Genomic DNA, 24,720 nt, shown 5'->3' with positions numbered 1-24,720 from the left:
GCCTCTCAGGGACCGGCAAAGGCAAAAGCAACCCACTAGCGCGGGAACAGCAAGGCTTGGCCCGCGCACAAGTCCCACAGGACTGCACAAAAGAACGCACATCCCGTGACAAAGAAGGCCACCAAAAGGACCTACCAACCAAATCTCTGGTACCAAAAATCCCAGGATCACCGGCTAACACAGAACAATGAACCTCCGAAATCACTTTACTAGTCCATCTGTCAGGAACAAACAATTTCCCCACTGGACAGCGGTCAGGTTTATCAGCCTGAAATTTCTGAAGAACCCGTCGTAAATCAGGGGAGATGGCAGAAAGAATCACCCCTTCCTTCAGAATACCGACCGGCTCAAGGACCCCAGGAGAATCAGGCAAAAAGCTCCTAGAAAGGGCATCAGCCTTATCATTCTTAGAACCCGGAAGATACGAGACCACAAAATCAAAACGGGAGAAAAACAGAGACCATCGGGCCTGTCTAGGATTCAGCCGTTTGGCAGACTCGAGATAAATCAGATTCTTATGATCGGTCAAGACCACAATACGGTGCTTGGCCCCCTCAAGCCAATGTCGCCACTACTCAAATGCCCACTTCATAGCCAACAACTCACGATTGCCGACATCATAATTGCGTTCCGCAGGCGAAAACTTTCGAGAAAAGAAGGCACACGGTTTCATCAAGGAACCATCATAATTCCTCTGAGACAAAACGGCCCCTGCCCCAATCTCAGAAGCGTCAACCTCAACCTGAAAAGGAAGAGAAACATCCGGCTGACACAACACAGGGGCAGAAGTAAATCGGCGTTTAAGCTCCTGAAAGGCAGAAACAGCCGCAGAGGACCAATTAGTAACATCAGCGCCTTTCTTTGTCAAATCGGTCAGGGGTTTAACCACACTGGATAAGTTGGCAATGAAACGGCGATAAAAATTAGCAAAGCCCAAAAATTTCTGAAGGCTCTTCACGGATGTGGGCTGGATCCAATCATGAATGGCCTGAACCTTAACCGGATCCATTTCTTTAGATGAGAAAGAAAAAATGAAGCCCAAGAAAGAAATCTTCTGTATTCCAAAGAGGCACTTAGACCCCTTCACAAACAAGGCATTATCACGAAGGATCTGAAATACCATCCTGACTTGTTTCACATGAGACTCCCAATCATCTGAAAAAATCTAAATATCATCCAAATATACAATCATGAATTTATCAAGATAATTCCGAAATATATCATGCATGAAGGACTGAAACACAGATGGAGCATTAGAGAGTCCGAATGGCATCACAAGGTATTCAAAATGGCCTTCGGGTGTATTAAACGCAGTTTTCCATTCGTCCCCCTGCTTAATACGAACCAGATTATATGCCCCTTGAAGGTCAATCTTAGTAAACCAACTAGCCCCCTTAATCCTAGCAAACAGATCAGAAAGCAAAGGCAAAGGGTATTGAAATTTGACCGTGATCTTATTCAAGAGGCGATAATCAATACAGGGTCTCAAGGAGCCATCTTTTTTGGCAACAAAGAAAAAACCTGCTCCCAATGGTGAAGAAGATGCCCCTTCTCCAAGGACTACTTCACATAGCTCCGCATGGCGGTATGTTCTGGCACAGACAGGTTGAGAAGTCGGCCTTTAGGGAACTTACAGCCTGAAATCAAGTCAATAGCACAATCACAGTCCCTATGCGGTGGAAGGGAACTGGACTTGGGCTCATCGAATACATCCTGGAAATCTGACAAAAACTCAGGAATTTCAGAAGTAGGGGAGGAGGCAATTGACATCACAGGAACGTCACCATGAACCCCCTGACAACCCCAACTAGTCACAGACATAAATTTACAATCTAATACCGGATTATGCACCTGTAACCATGGGAAACCCAGCACAATAGCATCATGCAAATTATGCAACACCAAAAATCTTCCTGATGGGCTGGCGCCATGCACATGGTCAGCTGTGTCCAAAACTGAGGTTTATTTTTAGCCAACGGTGTAGCATCAATGCCCCTCAAAGGAATAGGACTCTGCAAAGGCTGCAAGGAGAAACCACAACGTCTGGCAAATTCTAAGTCCATTAAATTTAGAGCGGCGCCTGAATCCACAAATGCCATGACAGAAAATGACGATAATGAGCAGACCAGGGTCACAGATAACAGAAATTTAGGTTGTACAGTACTGATGGGAACAGAACTAGCGATTCTCTTGGTACGCTTAGGGCAATCAGAAATAACATGAGCAGAATCGCTGCAATAAAAACACAACCTATTCTGACATCTGAATCCTTGTCGTTCAGCTCTAGACACAATCCTATCACACTGTATAGGCTCAGGACTCCGCTCGGAAGACAATGCCATAGCGTGCACAACTCTGCGCTCGCACAAGCACCGATCAATCTGAATGGCCAGAGACATAGAATCATTCAGACCAGCAGGCGTGGGGAACCCCACCATAACATCTTTAACGGATTCAGAAAGACCCTTTCTGAAGATTGCCGCCAAGGCATCCTCATTCCATTTAGTCAGAACAGACCATTTTCTAAACTTCTGGCAATATGATTCTGCCGCTTCTTGACCCTGAGACAGGGCCAACATGGTCTTCTCAGCATGATCCACAGAATTAGGTTCGTCATACAATAACCCAAGCGCCTGAAAAAAGGTGTCTACATTACGCAACGCCGGATTCCCAGGTTCCAGGGCAAATGCCCAATCCTGGGGGTCACCACGCAGCAGAGATATAATAATTTTAACCTGCTGGATGGGATCACCAGAGGAACGGGGTTTCAGCGCAAAACACAGTTTACAGTTATTTTTAAAGCTCAGAAATTTGGACCTATCCCCAAAAAACAAATCAGGAGTTGGAATTCTAGACTCTAAAACTGGAGTCTGAACGATATAATCGGAAATACCCTGTACTCTAGCAGCAAGTTGATCCACACGAGAAACCAGTCCCTGAACATCCATACCAGCGCCGAACTCTTGAGCCACCCAGAGGCAAAGAGGGAAGAGAAAAAAAAAAACACAACAGACTACAGAAAAAAAAAATGGCTCAGCACTTTCCTTCCCTTCTTCTGAGATGCGGTTAACTCATTGTTGGCCAGTTGTACTGTTATGATCTGGTGGTCTAAGAGCAGCATGGGACATACTCTGGAGAAGGTGGTACCTGTACTGACCGCAGACCCTGAACCTAACACCGCAACTAGAAGTAGCCGTGGAATGTACCTAGCGCTCCCTAGACATCTCGACACAGCCGGAGGACTAATTACCCCTAGAGATAGAAAAGGGAAAACTATCTCGCCTCAGAGAAAATCCCCAAACAGGCAGCCCCCCACAAATATTGACTGTGATAGGAGAGGGAAAAAACATACACAGACTGAAATGAGAATTTAGCAAAGGAGGCCACTTCTAGCTAAATAGAAAGGACAGGACAGAGTACTATGCGGTCAGTATTAAAAAAACTAGAAAATATCCACCACAGAAAATACAAAAACTCCACAGCTAACTAAAAATATGGAGGGTATATCTGCATCTCCAGAGATACCAGCTTGGCTAAAAAAATCCTAATACAGACCAAGCTGGACAAGACAAAACATAGAAAGGAACTGAGCAATAAGACCACAACATGTGGACAGCAAATCAAGGCCAGAACTTATCTTTGATGAAAAGAACTGCAAAGCAGAAGGAACCAGGCAGAGATGTGAATCCTCCAGGAACAATGGACAACTGGCACTGACTAAAGGATGAAGCAAGACTAAATAGCCCTGTCCAAATTGCAAAAGGTGAAAACACCTGATAAATGCTGTGATTCAGAGACAGCAGCGCTACCACTTACAACCACCGGAGGGAGCCCAAGAGCAGAATTCACAACACCCGCCCCCCACCACATTACCACACATAATCCCGCTCCCACCACCTTACCACACATAATGCCGCCCCCCCACCCCATCACCGCACATAATCCCGACCCCCCACCACATTACCACACATAATCCCGCCCCCTACCACATTACCACACATAATCCCATCCCCCCACCACATTACCACACATAATTCCGCCCCCCCACCACATTGACACACATAATCCCGCCCCCCACCACATTACCACAGATAATCCCGCTCCCCCACCACATTACCACACATAATCCCGCCCCCCACCACATTACCACATATAATCCTGCCCCCCACCGCATTACCACACATAATCCCGCCCCCCCACCACATTACCACACACAATCCCACCCCCCACCACATTACCACACACAATCCCACCCCCCGCCACCTTACCACACATAATCCTGCCCCCCACCACATTACCACACACAATCCTGCCCCCCACCACATTACCACACACAATCCCGCCCCCCCACCACATTACCACACATAATCCCCCCCACAATACCGCAAGGCTCTGTCCCCACACATTACCACATGAGGCTCCATCCCCACACATTACTACATGAGGCTCTGTCCCCCCACATTACCACATGAGGCTCTGTACCCACACATTACCACACGAGGCTCCTTCCTCACACATTACCACATGAGGCTCTGTCCCCACACATTACCATCCGATGCTCCGTCCTCACACATTACCACACAAGGCTCCATCCCCACACATTACCACATGAGGCTCTGTCCCCACACATTACCATATGAGGTTCTGTCCCTCCACATTACCACACGAGGCTCCGTCCCCACACATTACCACACGAGGCTCCGTCCTCACACATTACCACATGAGGCTGCATCCCCACACATTACCACACGAGGCTCCGTCCCCACACATTACCACACGAATCCAGTTTGCTTTTGATTTTACACTGTGAATAAAACGTATTAGTATTATTCTAATTTTTGAATTAATATTATTGTTATTAACTTCATTTTAAGTTAATTTACCACATGCGTAAGCGCTATTGAATGTTGTCATTATTTACTTTAGTTTAATCACTAGCAGCATTAATTAGATAACAATGAGCATGCCGAGCGTTAGCTGGCTGGAAACAGCTAGTTTGATATAAACTAAGCCATTTTTGCAGCCATACCCACCGGTCGTTTTCCTGTACTTGATCTTTGTTTTAACTTTCTATGCTTTTATTGTTATATATTTGATAATAATAAAGTTTATATTATCCAAACCAGCATTGTGGGCGATAGTTTTGGTGGATATTTGTAGTGTTTGCCTTACGTTCGTATATATCATTAGGTTCACTTATTGGTGTTGCAGATATGGGGAGATGTAAAAGATTTGTTAGACAGTTCAGTATAATCTTTCTGTATCTCTCTCTGCCTGTTTCTTGACTCTGCTTATTACTCCTCCCTGCCCTTCCTTCTCTATAGAATACTAGCTGTTTCCAGCCAGCTAACGCTCGGCATGCTCATTGCTATCTAATTAACGCTGCTAGTGATTAAACTAAAGTAAATAATGACAACATTCAATAGCGCTTACGCAGGTGGTAAATTAACTTAAAATGAAGTTAATAACAATAATAATAATTAAAAATCAGAATAATACTAATACCTTTTATTCACAGTGTAAAATCAAAAGCAAACTGGATTCGTGTGGTAATGTGTGGGGACACAGCCTCATGTGGTAATGTATGAGGACTGAGCCTCGTGTGGTAATTTGTGAGGACGGAGCCTCATGTGGTAATGTGTGAGGACGGAGCTTCGTGTGGTAATGTGTGAGGATGGAGCCTCGTGTGGTAATGTGTGGGGACGGAGCCTCGTATGGTAATGTGTGGGGACAGAGCCTCGTGTGGTAATGTGTGGGGATGGAGCCTCGTGTGGTAATGTGTGGGCACGGAGCCTCGTGTGGTAATGTGTGGGGACGGAGCCTCGTGTGGTAATGTGTGAGGATGGAGCTTCGTGTGGTAATGTGTGAGGATGGAGCCTCGTGTGGTAATGTGTGGGGACGGAGCCTCGTATGGTAATGTGTGGGGACAGAGCCTCATGTGGGGATGGAGCCTCGTGTGGTAATGTGTGGGCACGGAGCCTCGTGTGGTAGTGTGTGAGGACGGAGCCTCGTGTGGTAAGGTGGAGGGACAGAGCCTCGTATGGTAATGTGGGGGGACGGAGCCTCGTGTGTTAATGTGGGGGGACAGAGCCTCGTGTTGTAATGTGTGGGGACGGAGCCTTGTGTGGTAATGTGTGGGGATGGAGCCTCATGTGGTAATGTGTGAGGACAGAGCCTCGTATGGTAATGTGTGGGGACAGAGCCTCGTGTGGTAATGTGTGGGTACGGAGCTTGTGTGGTAATGTGGGGGGATGGAGCCTCAAGTGGTAATGTGTGGGGACTGAGCCTCGTGTGGTAATGTGTGGGGACTGAGCCTCGTGTGTAATGTGGGGGGTGGGATTATGTGTGGTAATATGGTGGGGGGGCGGGATTATGTGTGGTAATGTGGTGGGGGGCAGGATTGTGTGTAGTAATGTGGTGGGGGGCGGGATTATGTGTGGTAATGTGGGGGGGCGGGATTATGTGTGATAATGTGGTGGAGGGCGGGATTATGTGTGGTAATGTGGGGGGGCGGAATTATGTGTGGTAATGTGGTGGGGCGGGATTATGTGTGGTAATGTGGTGGGGGGGTGAGATTATGTGTGGTAATGTGGTGGTGGGTGGGATTATGTGTGAAAATGTGGGGGGGCGGGATTATGTGTGGTAATGTGGTGGGGGGCGGGATTATGTGTGGTAATGTGGTGGGGAGGCGGGATTATGTGTGGTAATGTGGTGGGGGGCGGGATTATGTGTGGTAATGTGGTGGGGGCAGGATTATGTGTGGTAATGTGGTGGGGGGGCGGGATTATGTGTGGTAATGTGGTGGGAGGTGGGATTGTGTGTGGTGATGGGGGGCGGAGCTACTGTGCAGGGGGCGGGATTATCTGTGGTAATGAGGTAGGGGGGCGGGATTATGTGTGGTGATGTGGTGGGGGGCGGGATTATGTGTGGTAATGTGGTGGGGGGATTATGTGTGGTAATGTGGTGGGGGCGGGATTATGTGTGGTAATGTGATGGGGCGGGATTATGTGTGGTAATGTGGTGGGGGGCGGGATTATGTGTGGTACAAGTGTTGCATTCCTTGTTTCAAGCCACTCATGACCAATAGACAAAGCCAGAAGCGTCTTACCTGGGCCAAGGAGAAAAAGAACTGGACTGTTGCGCATAGGCACACAATTCAAGATGCTTGAGGTGTACTGTGATGTTTCCACAACCAGTTATGGTTTTGGGGAACCATGTCATCTGCTGGCGGAGGTCCACTGTGTTTAATCAAGACCAAAGTCAGCACAGCTGTCTACCAGGAAATTTTAGAGCACTTCATGCTTCCCTCTGCCGACAAGCTTTTTGGAGATGAAAATTTAATTCTTCAGAAGGACATGGCACCTGCCCACACTGCCAAAAGTACCAATACTTGGTTTAAAAACAACAGTATTGGCGAGTTTGATTGGCCAGAAAACTCGTCTGACCTTATCCTCATAGAGAATCTATTGGGTATTGTCAAGAGGAAGATGGGAGACACCAGACCCAACATTGTAGATGAGCTGAAGGCTGCTATCAAAGCAACCTGGGCTTCCATAACACCTCAGCAGAGCCCCAAGCTGATCACCTCCATGTCACGGACCAATGATGTAGTAATTGATGCAAAAGGAGCCCTAAACAAGTAATGAGTTCATTTACTGAACATACATTTCAGTAGGCCAACATTTTGGATTTTAACTCATTTTTCAAGCTGGTGCTATAATGTATTCTAATTTACTGAGATAATGACTTCAGTGTTTTCATTGGCTATAAGCCATAATCATCAACATTAACAGAAATAAACACTTGAAATAGATCACTCTGTTTTTAATGACTCTATATTATATGAGTTTCACTTTTTGTATTGAAGAACTGAAGTAAATTAACTTTTTGATGATATTCTAATTTTGTGCCAGTAGCAGAATACAGGTTGCTTGTCGATTGTGAAAAACCTAAGGCATTAAAAGCAACTGAATCAATCGGCATTATTAGTAACCCAGAGGCCCAACTTTTGCATACCTGCAAGCTTTTACTTGGTCCTATACTCTTATAGACCTACCAGTATTCTAGTTCTCCCATCGGGGAAGTAATTTTTTAGCGTTAATTGAAGTGCGTAGATATTGACCCTCAGGCTAAGGGTCCCTGGCCATTACTGTCACCGGAATACCCATGAAGGTGGAGTTGCCTAAGCCTCATTCCTTGTTATGCTCCTAGCTATCACTAGTCTTTACAGTGTTTGGAGAAATACATAACACGACAGACAGGGCAGAAGCAGAAGTTCAATTACAATACAGTCTCTCAGGGAAATACACAGAAGAATAGAAAGTGTACAACCCGAGAGGCAACACAGTAATATAAAGAAAATAGGGCAACAACTTTAGAAATAACCACTAATAACCAGGACGTGTCCAACTCTTTATACCAGGATAAAGAAATATTGCTGGCATTACCGGGAAAGTGAAGCTAGCTTAAATAAGGAAAAAACATACATGACTGGTTTTCCCACAGCATGTGACCACAGACCAGGGCCGGCACCAGGTTTTTGAGGGCCCCGGGCGAAAGAGTCTCAGTGCCCCCCCCCCTTAACACATACCACGATTCATGATGCCCAGATACAGCAGAGAAATATAGCTATAGTACAATGCCAGATTTCACTCCTTACATGAGTGAAAGCTATTGTAAATTCTGCAGTGTATATATAAAGGACAGGAGGAGTGGTACTGTGCTGTGTGTATATACAGGACAGGAGGAGTGGTACTGTGCAGTGTATATATACAGGACAGGAGGAGTGGTACTGTGCAGTGTATATATACAGAACAGGAGGAGTGGTAATGTGCAGTGTACATATACAGGACAGGAGGAGTGGTACTGTGCAGTGTATATATACAGAACAGGAGGAGTGGTAATGTGCAGTGTATATATACAGGACAGGAAGAGTGGTAGTGTGCAGTGTATATATACAGGACAGGAGGAGTGGTACTGTGCAGTGTATATATACAGGACAGGAGGAGTGGTTCTGTGCAGTGTATATATACAGGACAGGAGGAGTGGTACTGTGCAGTGTATATATACAGGACAGGAGGAGTGGTACTGTGCAGTGTATATATACAGGACAGGAGGAGTGGTACTGTACAGTGTATATATAGAGGGGAGAGGTACTGTGCAGTGTATATATAGAGGGGAGTGGTACTGTGCAGTGTATATATACATGGGAGAGGTACTGTGCGGTGTATATATACAGGGGAGTGGTACTGTGCAGTGTATATATACAGGGGAGAGGTACTGTGCGGTGTATATAAACAGGGGAGAGGTACTGTGCAGTGTATATATACAGGGGAGAGGTACTGTGCAGTGTATATATACAGGGGAGAGGTACTGTGCGGTGTATATATACAGGGGAGAGGTACTGTGCGGTGTGTATATATAGAGGGGAGAGTTACTGTGCAGTGTATATATAGAGGGGAGTGGTACTGTGCATTGTATATATACAGGGGAGAGGTACTGTGTGGTGTATATATACAGGGGAGTGGTACTGTGCGGTGTATACACTCACCGGCCACTTTATTAGGTACACCATGCTAGTAACGGGTTGGACCCCCTTTTGCCTTCAGAACTGCCTCAATTCTTCGTGGCATAGATTCAACAAGGTGCTGGAAGCATTCCTCAGAGATTTTGGTCCATATTGACATGATGGCATCACACAGTTGCCGCAGATTTGTCGGCTGCACATCCCAAAGATGCGCCATACAAGGCAGGATGGATCCATGCTTTCATGTTGTTTACGCCAAATTCTGACCCTACCATCCGAATGTCGCAGCAGAAATCGAGACGCATCAGACCAAGCAACGTTTTTCCAATCTTCTACTGTCCAATTTCGATGAGCTTGTACAAATTGTAGCCTCAGTTTCCTGTTCTTAGCTGAAAGGAGTGGTACCCGGTGTGGTCTTCTGCTGCTGTAGCCTATCTGCCTCAAAGTTCGACGCACTGTGCATTCAGAGATGCTCTTAGGCCTACCTTGGTTGTAACGGGTGGCGATTTGAGTCACTGTTGCCTTTCTATCAGCTCGAACCAGTCTGCCCATTCTCCTCTGACCTCTGGCATCAACAAGGCATTTCCGCCCACAGAACTGCCGCTCACTGGATTTTTTTTCTTTTTCGGACCATTCTCTGTAAACCCTAGAGATGGTTGTGCGTGAAAATCCCAGTAGATCAGCAGTTTCTGAAATACTCAGACCAGCCCTTCTGGCACCAACAACCATGCCACGTTCAAAGGCACTCAAATCACCTTTCTTCCCCATACTGATGCTCGGTTTGAACTGCAGGAGATTGTCTTGACCATGTCTACATGCCTAAATGCACTGAGTTGCCGCCATGTGATTGGCTGATTAGAAATTAAGTGTTAACAAGAAGTTGGACAGGTGTACCTAATAAAGTGGCCGGTGAGTGTATATACAGGGGAGAGGTACTGTGCAGTGTATATATACAGGGGAGTGGTACTGTGCGGTGTATATATACAGGGGAGTGGTACTGTGCGGTGTATATATACAGGGGAGAGGTACTGTGCGGTGTATACATACAGGGGAGTGGTACTGTGCAGTGTATACACTTCAACAGCCGCCCAGCCCAGGCCCCCAGCACATGTCCTGTATATATATTATATACACTGTATCTATACAGGCTGTGCTGGGGGCCTGGGCTGGGCAGCTGCTGTAGTATATATACATATATATATATATATATATATATATATCAGCTGCAGACGCCCAGCCCATGGCCACCCCAGGTCACCCAGACTGTCAGAACATACAGCGATAGCATGGCACTCACTCAGGCGCCGGTAGGAGCTCCTCCGGAATCTGCCTGATAAGTTCAGCACTGCATGCAGCCAGGAGAGCAGAGCAGGAGAACGTGCTCTCTCTGCCCACAATGTCACACTGGCTGTGTCCTTAACCCCTATGTGCCTGGCCCTGCACTGACTGAGAAGATGCTTGTGCCAGCGCAAATTGAAAGGGTAAGCGGCCAGATGGATCTATGACTGCGTGAGTGGGCCCCCCCGTCTTGTCAGGGCCCCGGCACTTGCCCGGGTACGCCGGGTGCTGACGCCGGCCCTGCCACAGACAATCAAAAACCTAAGTCCAGCAAAGAATTAACTCCTTCCAACCTACCAGGGAGCTGTAGCTCTAGAAGCTGATGCCCAAGTCACTTTATGCTGACCATAACTATCTATTGAGTCACAAGGAGTAGTGACTGAATCTGTGGAATCCACAGACCCTGATGCCGTATTGACAGTTTGAGATGTTTGAGAAAACCTCCTGGTTACAATCTTTGGGATGAACTAAGACAGAGATTGTGAGCACGGCCATCTCATCCAACATCACTGTTTGACCTCACAAATGCTCTTCTGGATGGGCAAACATTTCTAAAAATACCTCAAAAACCTTATGGAAAGTCTTCGCAGAAGTATGCGAACTGTTTTAGATTTGAAGGCGGGGCCAAGTTCATATTTTTGCCTATGGATTTAGAATGTGATGTCGCAAAATGTCCTGTAAGTGTAATATGGAGGTGTCCCAAGTCCCGAGACTTTTTCTTTATTGCATGAATAGATAGGGGAGAGACAGATTTGAGATAGAAAAATGTATACATTCACTGCTCAGAAAAATAAAGGGAACACTTAAACAACAGAATATAACTCCAGGTAAATCAAACTTCTGTGAAATCAAACTGTCCACTTAAGAAGCAACACTATTTGACAATCAATTTCACATGCTGCTGTGCAAATGGAATAGACAACAGATGGAAATTATTGGCAATTATCAAGACACACTCAATAAAGGAGTGGTTCTGCAAGTGGGGACCACAGACCACATCTCAGTACCAATGCTTTCTGGCTGATGTTTTGGTCACTTTTGAATGTTGATTGTGCTTTCACACTCGTGGTAGCATGAGACGGACTATACAACTCACACAAGTGGCTCAGGTAGTGCAGCTCATCCAGGATGGCACATGAATGCGAGCTGTGGCAAAAAGGTTTTCTGTGTCTGTCATTGTAGTGTCCAGAGCCTGAAGGTGCTACCAGGAGACAGGCCAGTACACAAGGAGACGTGGAGGGGGCTGTAGAAGGGCAACAACCCAGCAGCAGGACTGCTACCTCTGCCTTTGTGCAAGGAGGAACAGATGGAGCACTGCCAGAGCCCTGCAAAATGACCTCCAGCAGGCCACAAATGTGCATGTGTCTGCACAAATGGTTAGAAGCTGACTCTATGAGGATGGTCTGAGTGCCCGATGTCCACAGATGGGGGTTGTGCTCACAGCCCAACACCGTGCAGGACACTTGACATTTGCCACAGACCACCAGGATTGGCAAATTTGCCACTGGCGCCCTGTGCTCTTCACAGATGAAAGCAGGTTCACACTGAGCACATGTGACAGACATGGCAGAGTCTGGAGACACCGTGGAGAGTGATCTGCTGCCTGCAACATCCTTCAGCATGACCAGTTCGGCAGTGGGTCAGTAATGGTGTGGGGTGGCATTTCTTTGGAGGGCTGCACAGCCCTCCATCTGTTTGCCAGAGGTAGCCTGACTGCCATTAGTGTCACGCCGTTCTGTCTGTATCTGGTTTTCAGCGTGACAATGCATATGCTTGCTTTAACCCTTTGCTCCTTTCCCCCTAAGTTGAGCTTGGATACTGTTGGCTGTTACCTGGATGGAGCCTTCTCAGTTCCCTGCTCTGCTGCGCAGCCGTACATGGGTGGTTAGGTCTTTTCTATTGCTTGACCATCTGCATGTGCGGTCCCTGGTTGCCACTGTGGAAGCTGTCTGCGGGTTGTGAGGTCATTTGCAGCTGGTGCATGACTTTCCATGTGTGTCAGTGCTTACAGTCGCTGCCAGGTGCCCTAAGCCACAGTTCCTGCTTCTGTTTGTGTTTAGGGCGTGCACGGCCACACCTCCCCTGCTTTTATCAGGGTTAGTGTGTGTACTTGAAATGCTGTCCCCAGCCAATTGCTGAGGGTCAGCTTCTATATAAAGCTCCCCTGCCCTATGGGTGGGGCCTGAGCTACTCACAAAGCTCCTGAACTTTGATATGCGTGCTTGTGTTCCTGCACCTCTCCTGTCTATGTTTTGGTACCAAAGTCCTTGCCTTGATTCCTGTTTTGTCCTGTTCTGACGCCTGTCCTGGAGGCAGTATATTCAGGCCCGAATCCTTGATCCTGTACCTGCCCTGTACCTGAACCTGTCTGAACTGTGTCTGCTATGATTATGTTCCTGGAATCCCTCTGCATCTGGAGTTTTGCACCCAGTGACTTTGAGTCTCTTGTAACCGGTGTTTCTGCTGAGCATCTACTACTCTGTGCTCTGGATACCATGTGGTGCTAGCTCCTGGTAGGCCCAGTAATCCTGCGGTTCTAGCACCATCCCACTTGAGTTCTTCCTAGGTCCGTTGCCTGGAGCCTGATGACCGCTGTCTGGAGCTTGGAGCCTGATGACTGTGGTGGTGCCTGTAGGTCGTGTCAGATGTCCGGAACCGAACGACTCCTGTATGATGTCTGCCAGTGACCCTGGGTCCAGAGGTCCTGATGTCCTTTCTGTACCCTGATGTCCTGCCTGCGTACTGATGACCTCGTGTACCCTGAAGTCCTGATGACCTCGTGTACCCTGATGTCCTGGTCCTGTGTGTACCCTGATGTCCTGTGTCCTATGTCCTGATGTAACTGATGACCTGGGCTGCCACGCCAGTGTCCCAGCTGATGACCTGGGCTGCCACGTCAGTGTCCCAGATGTCTATCCGATGTCCTGATGACCTCATGTACCCTGATGTCCCGATGACCTCATGTACCCTGGTCCTGCCTGCATCCTGATGTCCTCATGTGTTCTGATGTCTTGCCTGCATCCTGATGACCTCATGTACCCTGATGTCCAGCCCGTGTCCTGATGTCCCGCCTATGTGTGCCTCAGTGATTTATTGGTGCCTTGGGGTCCATTGGGTGGTAACCTTCTGGGAGGTGTGGAATCGGGAGCCTGGCATAGTCATGTTTGATTTATGTACTGTGTGACTTTACTTTAGTAAACTATACTTTCTCTATACCTGAAGTTGTGCGGTGTAATCAAGTCCTACGTGTTTCCTTGTCCACATGCTCAGCTACCACAGAACCCCGGTCTCTGCCTTCCCATAGTTCAGGTAGGCCCAGGTCCCCCTCTGCAGTATAAAGGGTCCATATTGCATCCCCGGGGGATGCGCGCCCCACACCCTCGCGGTCGGTCGGCTTGAGGGCGTCTATGAGCTGGGCCGCATTAGCGGCTGCAGCTGATCGTGACAATTAGGTACCGAGATGAGATCCTCAGACCCCTTGTGAGACTATATGCTGGTGCGTTTGGCCCTGGGTTCCTCCTAATGCAGGACAATGCCAGACCTCATGTGGCTGGAGTGTGTCAGCAGTTCCTACAAGATGAAGGCATTAAAGCTATGGACTGGCCTGCCCGTTCCCCAGATCTGAATCCGATTGAACACATCTGCGACATCATGTCTCGTACCATCCACCAACGTCACGTTGCACCAAAGACTGTCCAGGAGTTGGGGGATGCTTTAGTCTAGGTCTGGGAGGAGATCCCTCAGGAGACCATCTGCCGCTTCATCAGGAGCATGCCCAGGCGTTGTAGGGAGATCATACAGGCATGTGGAGGTCACACACACACTACTGAGCATCATTTCCTTGTCTTGAGGCATTTCCTCTGAAGTTGGATCAGCCTGTAACTTCATTTTCCACTTTGATTTTGAGCATCATTCCAACTCCAGACCTCCGTGGGATATTAGTTGTGGTTTACGTTGATCATTTTTAGGTTTTATTGTTCTCAACACATTCCACTATGTAATGAACAAAAGATTTATAACTGGAATATTTCATTCAGTGATATCTAGCATGTGGGATTTTAGTGTTCCCTTTATTTTTTGAGCAGTGTATTTAGTCCAAGCCCATATAAACTTGGAATATATAAAATTTTAACTTTTTTGAAATGGGAGTGCTGCCATTCTTCACTGTTTGTATTTTAAAGTCCAGTGGTCCAGGTTCTGTGGCAGTATGCTCAACCCTCCTAAGCTGTCTATATGGGCGAGTAAGTCATGGGAAGCTGAATAAAATGATACCTTGATATCTGCAATCCGATGTCTTATTCCAGAGAAATCCATGTTTTTCTTACTATAGATGATAGGGGTTAACATGCTGTATTCAATACTCAAAAAGAAAATATAAGATGGCTCAGCGTTACTCACATGTACTGCTGCTTGTAGTTTTTACTGATATCTGGACATCGTATTTTTTGCAGAAGAATTCTGATCACATTTAGAAATATGATGAAATTCAGCTAAAGAGTAAGAAAAGACAGGAAGAAATGCTGTTATCTCTGAAGATTCTACATCTGCATCCTAATTCTCAGTCTGCAGGATTATATTTATTTAGTTTTTACTTTCAGAAACTGGAAGTAGCTACATAATTTTAATAGGACTCAAAAAATATGGCTGCCTTTTTTATATATAAAAAAAAACAGCACCCCACCGATTTTATATTGCATAATTGAGCTGCATTACCACACCAAGCCATGGAGAGGTGTGGCGCTGTTCCTGGAATAACTGTATAGTTTGTTTCATATACAGTACAGAGCAAAAGTTTGGACACACCTCCTCCTTTAAAGATTTTTCTGTATTTTTATGACTATGAAAATTGTAAATTCACACTGAAGGCATCAAATCTATGAAACAACACATGTGGAATTATACACGTATAGTGTTGAGCGATACTTTCCGATATCGGAAAGTATCGGTATCGGAAAGTATCGGCCGATACCGTCAAAATATCGGATCTAATCCGATACCGATACCCGATCCCAATGCAAGTCAATGGGACGAAAATATCGGAATTAAAATAAACCCTTTATAAACTTGTAGGTTCATTCTACATGAAGGAAAACAACTAAGAATAATGTAGGATGTATTGGGGGACGTGGCGGAGACATTAAAGGCACAGAGGTTTAGCCCAATGTAATAGAATAGCAGGATTTTGTTTTGTTTTTTATGACGTTCGGCGTTAGAAAGATTTTGACTATGTTAATTTTTTTTTTATTTTGTCAGATATTGATGTTTCACTACTTCCACGCCCTTCACCTTCTTTTTTACTTCTCCCACACTTTCTTCTTCATTATCCTCATCATCAGCTTCTTTGACATCAACTTCTTCACCTTATTCATCTTCTTCTTCATCTTCTACCTATTATTTTTTTGGTTACATTGTTCATATTCTTTTTATTTTACTATTATCTTCATCATATTCTACTTCTTCATCATATTCTTATTTGTGACAGGCATTCCCGTAGTTGTTATCTATAAAAGTTTGAAGATTACACCTTCCGTTCTGCCTGTCACAAAACAGTTACATTTGTCCGCGTTCAGTTTGGCCTGCAGCATCAGGCTTTATCCAGGGGCACCACGAGGAGGAACGGACTCACCCCCATACACTGCTTAGTCTTCTTCTGCTTATAATTTAGATAATATTTTTTGCTCTGATATTTAGTGTTATGCTTAATGTTCTTCTGCTCTTTGTTCTGCAGCCTCTTGTTCTTCTGCTTCTCGGTCTTCCAGGTCGTCGTCGTCTCCAGGGTCGTCGTCTCCGGGGTCGTCGTCATCGGGGTGGTCTTCAGGGTCGTCGTCTCCGGGGTCGTCGTCATCGGGGTGGTCTTCAGGGTCATCGTCTCCAGGGTCGTCGTCATCACGGTGGTTGTCGTCTCTGGTGTCGTCGTCATCTTAGGGGTGGTCTTCCGGGTCATCGTGTTTAGTCTCTTGAACTTGGAAATGTAGCAGAAGGTACAAGAAGGCTGAGAAAATGCCGAGAACCAGCTGATGGAACTGGAACTCGGATGGCTACCCGAAGGTCCAAGAGCCAATGGAACTACCGAGGACCAGCTGACGTTACTGGAACCCGGTTACTAAGCAGGAGGTACCCGTGCTTGAAAGCACTACCAAGGACCACCTGACGTTGGTGGAACTCGGATACCCAGAGGGAGGCACCTAAGCCAAAGGCTCTGCCCGGAACCAGCTGACGGTACTGGAACCAGGATGGGGAGCAGAAGGTACAAGAGCAAAAGACAGTGCCGAGAACCAGCTGACGGTGCTGGAACCCAGATGGGTAGCCGAAGGTCCAAGAGCCAATGGAACTACCGAGGACCAGCTGACGTTACTGGAACCCGGTTACTAAGCAGGAGGTACCCGTGCCTGAAAGCACTACCATGGACCACCTGACGTTGGTGGAACTCGGATACCCAGAGGGAGGCACCTAAGCCAAAGGCTCTGCCCGGAACCAGCTGACGGTACTGGAACCAGGATGGGGAGCAGAAGGTACAAGAGCAAGTGTCTGCGTGGCTTTTGCAGGACACGATGCCGGCTGCACAGCAAGGGAACAGCTGGCGGTGCTGAACCCCACTGACACATTGGCTGGTGTTTTTGTCTGTGCAGCTAGCAGTACCGGGCCCCAACTGGCGGTGTTAGAGCCCGGGGTCAGCAGGAGGAGGAGATGGAGCAGAGTGTAGGCCGAAGCCTGCACTGGCGGCAGCTTTGGGTCTGTTGTGCCTGCGTGGCAGTTGCAGGACACGTTGCCGGCTGCACAGCAGGGGAACAGCTGGCGGTGCTGAACCCCACTGACACATTGGCTGGTGTTTTTCTCTGTGCAGCTAGCAGTACCGGGCCCCAACTGGCGGTGTTGGAGCCCGGGCTCTGCAGGGGGAGTAGAGTGTAGGCCGAAGCCTAATTGAACCAATTTCAAAGGTAACCTTTAACCCCCCCTCAGGGGTTACAAAGTAGAAGAGCCACAGCTTATGCAGCAGTAGTGCTGCACAAGTCAAAGGTTGCTCTTTTAATTTTGCTCCTTGCACACGCTGAATGAAACACGTATAACATTTAGCCCTTTATACAGTCAAACTGTGTTGGAGGCGCGAGTTCCCTTTGTAATGAGACGCAGCACAGATGTCAAGAATCCCACCTTGGTGCTGGGTGCAGCCTCCTGAGCGTTGTTATTTGCTGTACAGGAGTCTGCGCTGTCATGTTATCCCCTGGCCTAGCGCTGTTAGCGCTGCCCATCTTCTGACATCATTTAATGTCGGCCGGTGCGGTTCGCGATGACCATGAATCCCAGCCCCGCAGTGTCTTAACATTGTTAAAACACTGCGGGGCTGGGATTCAGGGCCTGGCGCAGCACATATGTTCGCCTCTCACACTCGGGTCCTTACACCCGCTTCAGACTGTGCGGCGTCATCTGATCCCTTATCGCATGCCACAGCCATGAAGCCGCACAGTCTGAAGAAGGCGGAAAGAGATGAGGGACAGGCGAAGAAATGCACCGTTCATGCCCATCAATCACACCCTCGCAGTCCAAATAAATAAGACACCGAGGGGCGTTGTGTGGGGCAAGGCGGCCGCAGAGGCGCAGGCAGCCAAACAATGATATCAGAAGACGGGCAGCGCTACCAAGGAGCTTGTTGCGTGTCAATACAAAGGAAAATCACACCTGAGGGACGTTTTAATGGTCGCAGATGACTCATTTTTAGAAGTGTTCACTTCAACATGGGCAAGGAGAATAAGTTTCTGAGCCACCTTGCACACATGCAGCATTACTGTCGTACAAGGTGGCTGTAAAACGTAAAAACGCCTGGGGGAGGGGGGACAGGTTTCCTTCAATTTCAGTTCTTGTGTCTGCGTGGCTGTTGCAGGACACGTTGCCGGCTACACAGCAGGGGAACAGCTGGCGGTGCTGAACCCCACTGACACATTGGCTGGTGTTTGGCTCTGTGCAGCTAGCACATCTGGGCCCCAACTGGCGGTGTTAGAGCCCAGGGTCAGCAGGAGGAGGAGAGGGAGCAGAGTGTAGGCCGAAGCCTGCACTGGAGCAAGTTGAAAGGGAAACTTTAACCCCCCCCCCAGGCGTTTGTAGCTGAAAGAGCCATCGTGTACAGCACTAATGCTGGAAAAGGTAAACTTAGCTCTTTTAATTATGGTCCTTGTACATGCTGAACCTAACACTTATAAAAAGTGTCCCCTCCTACCGTGATACCGTCCGGTAGGTGGAACTTTCCTTTGTGATGTGACGCAGCACAGCCGTCATTCTTACCCCCTTGGCGCCGTGCGCCGCCTCCTCAGCGTTGTTTGAATCAGTCCCGGAGCCTGCGCTGTTAGGTTAGCCCTTGGCCATGCACATATTTTGCGCTGCCCGTCTTCTGACATCATTTGGTGTCAGGCTGGCGGCGCCTGTGCGACCGCACTGGCCGAGAGCCCGCCTCGTACTGTCTTCTGATTTAATCCCACTGGGGGCCTGAGATCCATGGACATGCGCAGTGCATATCTGAACCTCCACCTCTCACTCATCTCCCTACGGCTTCTTCTGACTGTGCGGTGTCACGGCCGTGGCATGCTATTAGGGACCAGCTGACACCGCACAGTTTGAAGAAGCCGTAGGGAGATGAGTGAGAGGTGGAGGTTCAGATATGCACTGCGCATGTCCATGGATCTCAGGCCCCCAGTGGGATTAAATCAGAAGACAGTACGAGGCGGGCTCTCGGCCAGCGCGGCCGCACAGGCGCAGCCAGCCTGACACCAAATGATGTCAGAAGACGGGCAGCGCAAAATGTGTGCATGGCCAAGGGCTAACCTAACAGCGCAGGCTCCGGGACTGATTCAAACAACGCTGAGGAGGCGGCGCACGGCGCCAAGGGGGTAAGAATGACGGCTGTGCTGCGTCACATCACAAAGGAAAGTTCCACCAACCGGACGGTATCACGGTAGGAGGGGACACTTTTCATAAGTGTTAGGATCAGCATGTGCAAGGAGCACCACGAAAAGAGGCACTTTTTCCCTTTGCATCATTACTGCTGCACAAGGTGGCTCCTTCAGTAACAAACGCCTGGGGGGGGGGGACAGGTTCCCTTAAATTTAACTTGTTGTGCCTGCGTGGCGGTCGCAATACACGTTGCCGGCTGCACAGCAGGGGAACAGCTGGCGGTGCTGAACCCCACTAACACATTGGCGAGGTGTTTGGCTCTGTGCGGACAGCACTTCTGGACGGCAACTAGCGGTGTTGGAGCCCAGGGACAGGTGGAGGAGGAGGAGGTGGAGGAGGTAGGAGGGAGTGCCACACACACAGCAGGGGAACAGCTGACGTTACTGAACCCCAATAACAGAGGAGGGACTGTTGGGACTGTGCGTACAGCACTACCAGGCAACAACTAGCGGTGTTGGAGCCCAGGGACAGGTGGAGGAGGAGGAGGTGGAGGAGGTAGGAGGGATTGCCACACACACAGCAGGGGAACAGCTGACGTTACTGAACCCCAATAACAGAGGAGGGACTGTTGGGACTGTGCGTACAGCACTACCAGGCAACAACTAGCGGTGTTGGAGCCCAGGGACAGGTGGAGGAGGAGGAGGTGGAGGAGGTAGGAGGGATTGCCACACACACAGCAGGGGAACAGCTGACGTTACTGAACCCCAATAACAGAGGAGGGACTGTTGGGACTGTGCGTACAGCACTACCAGGCAACAACTAGCGGTGTTGGAGCCCAGGGACAGGTGGAGGAGGAGGAGGTGGAGGAGGTAGGAGGGATTGCCACACACACAGCAGGGGAACAGCTGACGTTACTGAACCCCAATAACAGAGGAGGGACTGTTGGGACTGTGCGTACAGCACTACCAGGCAACAACTAGCGGTGTTGGAGCCCAGGGACAGGTGGAGGAGGAGGAGGTGGAGGAGGTAGGAGGGATTGCCACACACACAGCAGGGGAACAGCTGACGTTACTGAACCCCAATAACAGAGGAGCGACTGTTTGGACTGTGCGTACAGCACTACCAGGCAACAACTAGCGGTGTTGGAGCCCAGGGACAGGTGGAGGAGGAGGAGGTGGAGGAGGTAGGAGGGATTGCCACACACACAGCTGGGGAACAGCTGACGTTACTGAACCCCAATAACAGAGGAGCGACTGTTGGGACTGTGCGTACAGCACTACCAGGCAACAACTAGCGGTGTTGGAGCCCAGGGACAGGTGGAGGAAGAGGAGGTGGAGGAGGTAGGAGGGATTGCCACACACACAGCAGGGGAACAGCTGACGTTACTGAACCCCAATAACAGAGGAGGGACTGTTGGGACTGTGCGTACAGCACTACCAGGCAACAACTAGCGGTGTTGGAGCCCAGGGACAGGTGGAGGAGGAGGAGGTGGAGGAGGTAGGAGGGATTGCCACACACACAGCAGGGGAACAGCTGACGTTACTGAACCCCAATAACAGAGGAGCGACGGTTGGGACTGTGCGTACAGCATTACCAGGCAACAACTAGCGGTGTTGGAGCCCAGGGACAGGTGGAGGAGGATGAGGTGGAGGAGGTAGGAGGGATTGCCACACACACAGCTGGGGAACAGCTGACGTTACTGAACCCCAATAACAGAGGAGCGACTGTTGGGACTGTGCGTACAGCACTACCAGGCAACAACTAGCGGTGTTGGAGCCCAGGGACAGGTGGAGGAGGAGGAGGTGGAGGAGGTAGGAGGGATTGCCACACACACAGCAGGGGAACAGCTGACGTTACTGAACCCCAATAACAGAGGAGGGACTGTTGGGACTGTGCGTACAGCACTACCAGGCAACAACTAGCGGTGTTGGAGCCCAGGGACAGGTGGAGGAGGAGGAGGTGGAGGAGGTAGGAGGGATTGCCACACACACAGCAGGGGAACAGCTGACGTTACTGAACCCCAATAACAGAGGAGCGACTATTGGGACTGTGCGTACAGCACTACCAGGCAACAACTAGCGGTGTTGGAGCCCAGGGACAGGTGGAGGAGGAGGAGGTGGAGGAGGTAGGAGGGATTGCCACACACACAGCAGGGGAACAGCTGACGTTACTGAACCCCAATAACAGAGAAGGGACTGTTGGGACTGTGCGTACAGCACTACCAGGCAACAACTAGCGGTGTTGGAGCCCAGGGACAGGTGGAGGAGGAGGAGGTGGAGGAGGTAGGAGGGATTGCCACACACACAGCAGGGGAACAGCTGACGTTACTGAACCCCAATAACAGAGGAGCGACTGTTGGGACTGTGCGTACAGCACTACCAGGCAACAACTAGCGGTGTTGGAGCCCAGGGACAGGTGGAGGAGGATGAGGTGGAGGAGGTAGGAGGGATTGCCACACACACAGCTGGGGAACAGCTGACGTTACTGAACCCCAATAACAGAGGAGCGACTGTTGGGACTGTGCGTACAGCACTACCAGGCAACAACTAGCGGTGTTGGAGCCCAGGGACAGGTGGAGGAGGAGGAGGTGGAGGAGGTAGGAGGGATTGCCACACACACAGCAGGGGAACAGCTGACGTTACTGAACCCCAATAACAGAGGAGGGACTGTTGGGACTGTGCGTACAGCACTACCAGGCAACAACTAGCGGTGTTGGAGCCCAGGGAAAGGTGGAGGAGGAGGAGGTGGAGGAGGTAGGAGGGATTGCCACACACACAGCAGGGGAACAGCTGACGTTACTGAACCCCAATAACAGAGGAGCGACTATTGGGACTGTGCGTACAGCACTACCAGGCAACAACTAGCGGTGTTGGAGCCCAGGGACAGGTGGAGGAGGAGGAGGTGGAGGAGGTAGGAGGGATTGCCACACACACAGCAGGGGAACAGCTGACGTTACTGAACCCCAATAACAGAGGAGGGACTGTTGGGACTGTGCGTACAGCACTACCAGGCAACAACTAGCGGTGTTGGAGCCCAGGGACAGGTGGAGGAGGAGGAGGTGGAGGAGGTAGGAGGGATTGCCACACACACAGCAGGGGAACAGCTGACGTTACTGAACCCCAATAACAGAGGAGCGACTGTTGGGACTGTGCGTACAGCACTACCAGGCAACAACTAGCGGTGTTGGAGCCCAGGGACAGGTGGAGGAGGATGAGGTGGAGGAGGTAGGAGGGATTGCCACACACACAGCTGGGGAACAGCTGACGTTACTGAACCCCAATAACAGAGGAGCGACTGTTGGGACTGTGCGTACAGCACTACCAGGCAACAACTAGCGGTGTTGGAGCCCAGGGACAGGTGGAGGAGGAGGAGGTGGAGGAGGTAGGAGGGATTGCCACACACACAGCAGGGGAACAGCTGACGTTACTGAACCCCAATAACAGAGGAGGGACTGTTGGGACTGTGCGTACAGCACTACCAGGCAACAACTAGCGGTGTTGGAGCCCAGGGACAGGTGGAGGAGGAGGAGGTGGAGGAGGTAGGAGGGATTGCCACACACACAGCAGGGGAACAGCTGACGTTACTGAACCCCAATAACAGAGGAGCGACTATTGGGACTGTGCGTACAGCACTACCAGGCAACAACTAGCGGTGTTGGAGCCCAGGGACAGGTGGAGGAGGAGGAGGTGGAGGAGGTAGGAGGGATTGCCACACACACAGCAGGGGAACAGCTGACGTTACTGAACCCCAATAACAGAGGAGGGACTGTTGGGACTGTGCGTACAGCACTACCAGGCATCAACTAGCGGTGTTGGAGCCCAGGGACAGGTGGAGGAGGAGGAGGTGGAGGAGGTAGGAGGGATTGCCACACACACAGCTGGGGAACAGCTGACGTTACTGAACCCCAATAACAGAGGAGCGACTGTTGGGACTGTGCGTACAGCACTACCAGGCAACAACTAGTGGTGTTGGAGCCCAGGGACAGGTGGAGGAGGAGGAGGTGGAGGAGGTAGGAGGGATTGCCACACACACAGCTGGGGAACAGCTGACGTTACTGAACCCCAATAACAGAGGAGCGACTGTTGGGACTGTGCGTACAGCACTACCAGGCAACAACTAGCGGTGTTGGAGCCCAGGGACAGGTGGAGGAGGAGGAGGTGGAGGAGGTAGGAGGGATTGCCACACACACAGCAGGGGAACAGCTGACGTTACTGAACCCCAATAACAGAGGAGGGACTGTTGGGACTGTGCGTACAGCACTACCAGGCAACAACTAGCGGTGTTGGAGCCCAGGGACAGGTGGAGGAGGAGGAGGTGGAGGAGGTAGGAGGGATTGCCACACACACAGCAGGGGAACAGCTGACGTTACTGAACCCCAATAACAGAGGAGGGACTGTTGGGACTGTGCGTACAGCACTACCAGGCAACAACTAGCGGTGTTGGAGCCCAGGGACAGGTGGAGGAGGAGGAGGTGGAGGAGGTAGGAGGGATTGCCACACACACAGCAGGGGAACAGCTGACATTACAGAACCCCAATAACAGAGGAGGGACTGTTGGGACTGTGCGTACAGCACTACCAGGCAACAACTAGCGGTGTTGGAGCCCAGGGACAGGTGGAGGAGGAGGAGGTGGAGGAGGTAGGAGGGATTGCCACACACACAGCAGGGGAACAGCTGACGTTACTGAACCCCAATAACAGAGGAGGGACTGTTGGGACTGTGCGTACAGCACTACCAGGCAACAACTAGCGGTGTTGGAGCCCAGGGACAGGTGGAGGAGGAGGAGGTGGAGGAGGTAGGAGGGATTGCCACACACACAGCAGGGGAACAGCTGACGTTACTGAACCCCAATAACAGAGGAGGGACTGTTGGGACTGTGCGTACAGCACTACCAGGCAACAACTAGCGGTGTTGGAGCCCAGGGACAGGTGGAGGAGGAGGAGGTGGAGGAGGTAGGAGGGATTGCCACACACA

At 49.7% G+C, this 24,720-nt stretch overlaps 1 protein-coding gene across 1 annotated transcript in view; it reads right to left on the bottom strand.

Annotated features, from left to right (window-relative positions):
- LOC143769134 (vasoactive intestinal polypeptide receptor 1-like) overlaps positions 1-24,720 on the bottom strand; it is a 259,746-nt gene that overhangs the window by 39,263 nt on the left and 195,763 nt on the right. The window contains exon 10 of the mRNA XM_077257715.1: positions 15,263-15,354. Coding sequence (XP_077113830.1) covers positions 15,263-15,354 — 92 coding nt within the window. The remainder of the gene's footprint in view (positions 1-15,262; positions 15,355-24,720) is intronic.

Source organism: Ranitomeya variabilis, chromosome 4, assembly GCF_051348905.1.
Source record: "Ranitomeya variabilis isolate aRanVar5 chromosome 4, aRanVar5.hap1, whole genome shotgun sequence".
Taxonomy (NCBI): Eukaryota; Metazoa; Chordata; class Amphibia; order Anura; family Dendrobatidae; genus Ranitomeya; species Ranitomeya variabilis.
The sequence above is the reverse complement of the archived record's forward strand: the minus strand, read 5'-3'. Positions and strand labels throughout refer to the sequence as shown.